This window comes from Buceros rhinoceros, unplaced genomic scaffold (assembly GCF_000710305.1).
Source record: "Buceros rhinoceros silvestris isolate BGI_N320 unplaced genomic scaffold, ASM71030v1 scaffold23237, whole genome shotgun sequence".
NCBI lineage: Eukaryota > Metazoa > Chordata > Aves > Bucerotiformes > Bucerotidae > Buceros > Buceros rhinoceros.
The window spans coordinates 1-2,466 of record NW_010420777.1 but is presented as its reverse complement, the minus strand read 5'-3'; the positions used below and the strand labels follow the sequence as shown (position 1 = coordinate 2,466).

The 2,466-nt window shown below is 57.3% G+C and overlaps 1 protein-coding gene across 1 annotated transcript in view; it reads left to right on the top strand.

Annotated features, from left to right (window-relative positions):
- WSCD2 (WSC domain containing 2) overlaps positions 1-2,150 on the top strand; it is a gene marked incomplete at its 5' end in the record, with an annotated part of 4,715 nt that extends 2,565 nt beyond the window's left edge. Inside the window, one exon of the mRNA XM_010139431.1 lies at positions 1,657-2,150. Within this exon, the coding sequence (XP_010137733.1) occupies positions 1,657-2,009 (353 nt within the window). The remainder of the gene's footprint in view (positions 1-1,656) is intronic.
- Positions 2,151-2,466: the final 316 nt, after the last annotated feature.

Here is a 2,466-nt window from a genome sequence, read left to right as displayed (position 1 = left end):
GGCGGGGAGGGGGGCCCCCCCCCAGCCCGTCCCCGTGGCCCAGGCGGTGGCAGGGTGTTGTTTGGGTGCACCCAGCCGCTCCGCAGACACCACCTTTGCCACGCACAGGGACGTGTTGTGGAGGCTTGTTAATTATAGCAATTTCCAAATTGCTGTTGTGGAACTGACTTCATTGGAAAGAGTTAAAATATTTAGCTTGATTGAACATCTGCTACCCTTAATTCAGAGTTTATTTAAGGGGAGCTTTTGCTGGTGTTGCTGTTATGTGCTTGGACTGCGTTATCGCCATGTGCTCGCAGTGCCAGAGACAGCCCAGCCCCGCTCACCCCACCACCCCATCCCGTCAAACCAGGGAAGAGGAACGTCCCGCTGCTCCCTTGGTGGCTTTTCTCCTTGGCCAGGTCCCTGGGCTGGCATCCCCCCGCCCGCCATGGTGGGGTACAAGCCTCTCGCTGGATTTTATCAGTATCTGCTGCACCCCAAAGCACAACTGCAAACTGCAGGAGCAATGTAGGACGATCCCCAGCACTGCGGGAACCCGATCCCAGCCCCCCCACACCTGTCTCATGCCTCATGTCCCCAGTGGACAGGGGCGGGCCAGGCAGAGGGGACCCTTCCCTCCACCCCAGCACGGTCCGATTTGGTGCTCATCTAAATACACCATCAAATTCTTTCCGGAGGATGTATGGCATAATTGGCTGATGGGTTAATTGCCAGGTTAATTAACCATTGGAACAACTTGCCTGGAGAGGTGGAGATTTTCCATCGCTTGAGGGCTTTAATCGGGCTGGGAGGGTTGCGGAGAGCCGTGGTTTGGCACCAGGGAGGGGTCGGCGAGGAGGACCCCGTGGAGGAGCCCGGCCGTGGAGCTGAGCTGGGACCATCAGCACCCACCCTGCGCTCCCTCCAGCGCGGGAAGCAAGCGCTCAGCACGGACAGTTTGTTTGTGCCGGGTTTGCAGGTAGTGCTCGGTTAGATAAATCATTCAAAGGATGAAAAATAAGTGATGAAAAGTGAGGAATTAAGATGGGGTGTGTGGGTCCCATCCTCAGCCTTCCCAGCCCCTTGCTCCCTGCAGCCCAATCCAAACCATTTCCTTCCCCCAGGATCTAATTTTGGGGCAATTTTGGAAAAAGCCATGCCCTGTCCCCAGCCTCACCTCTGCCAGTGCTGAGGGGGGGATTTGCCTTCCCCTGCCCCGAGTCCTCAGCCCTGTGTGGAGCCCACGGCGGGTGCCACGAAACCCCCGATTGGTTCCATGACATTAATTTTACGATATCCCTGGAGCGGTTCCAAAGCAAAGGTTTATGTGATATGATTACACGAGGTGAATTGTCCTGTATCTGTTTAATGAAACAGATACTGTGTTTAATGATTCTTCGGGGAATTAAATAGTTCAGCTATTAATCAGGCATTGCTTTCTGGGGGAGGACAAGAGGAGGAGGCAGGTACCCAGAGCTTTAACGCATCGAGAGGTGGATGGGGCACTACCAGGAGAGCTGTGGCTTATTATCGATGATTCATCATCCCTTTTATCACTGGATTTTTATGGGAGGATCAATTAGCGAGAAGGATAATTGAAAGATTTCAGCAGGGAGCACCGGAGGTGGCCCTGGGATGGGGACACCCACTAACCGCGTCCTCTCCTCCTTCCAGAGTGGCCGGAATTCGTGGCAAACTACGCGCCGTGGTGGGCGACCCACACCCTGGACTGGCTGCGCTACGGCAAGAAGGTGCTGGTGGTTCACTTCGAGGACCTGAAGCGGGACCTCTTTGTGCAGCTGCAGCGGATGGTGGGGCTGCTGGGCATCGCCGCCTGCCAGGACAGGCTGCTCTGCGTCGAGGGACAGAAGGACGGCAACTTTAAGCGATCCGGCTTGCGAAAACTGGAGTACGACCCTTACACCCCCGAGATGAGGAAGATGATCAGCGGCTACATCAGAACGGTGGACACAGCTCTGAAACTCCGGAATCTGTCGGGGGTCCCAGACGACTATTACCCGAGATGATGGTGATGACGGCGGGGGGACCCGACCCTGCGTGGCAAGGAGAGGCTCGGTCTTCCCAACCTCTGCCTACTTCCACCCAGTGGGTGGCTTTTCTTTTAACTCTCCATCTGCTGCTATTAGCTGTTAATCAACTCCCTGCATGACCAACAGACGGTCCCCAGCCATCGCTGAGCTTGCTTGGCTGACACGGACCCGGGCACAGCTGAGGGGATGTGGGTGCCTTCCCCACCGCAGGGTCCCTGCCCCATCCTGCTCCTGTTTCGGCTGCCGCGGCCTTCCTTGGTGACACAGCGGGTTAGCTGTGCCCGTCCCCAGGGGTGGCTGACGGGGACGCTGGGTTGCTTGTGCTGTGCCTGATGCTTTCCCCCCCAGCACCGGCAGGCTGCCGTGGTGCCGCAGGAGCCGAGCTCCCCTGGGGGGGGTATCCCCAAGCTCCCCTCGCTCCTTGGGCAGACTG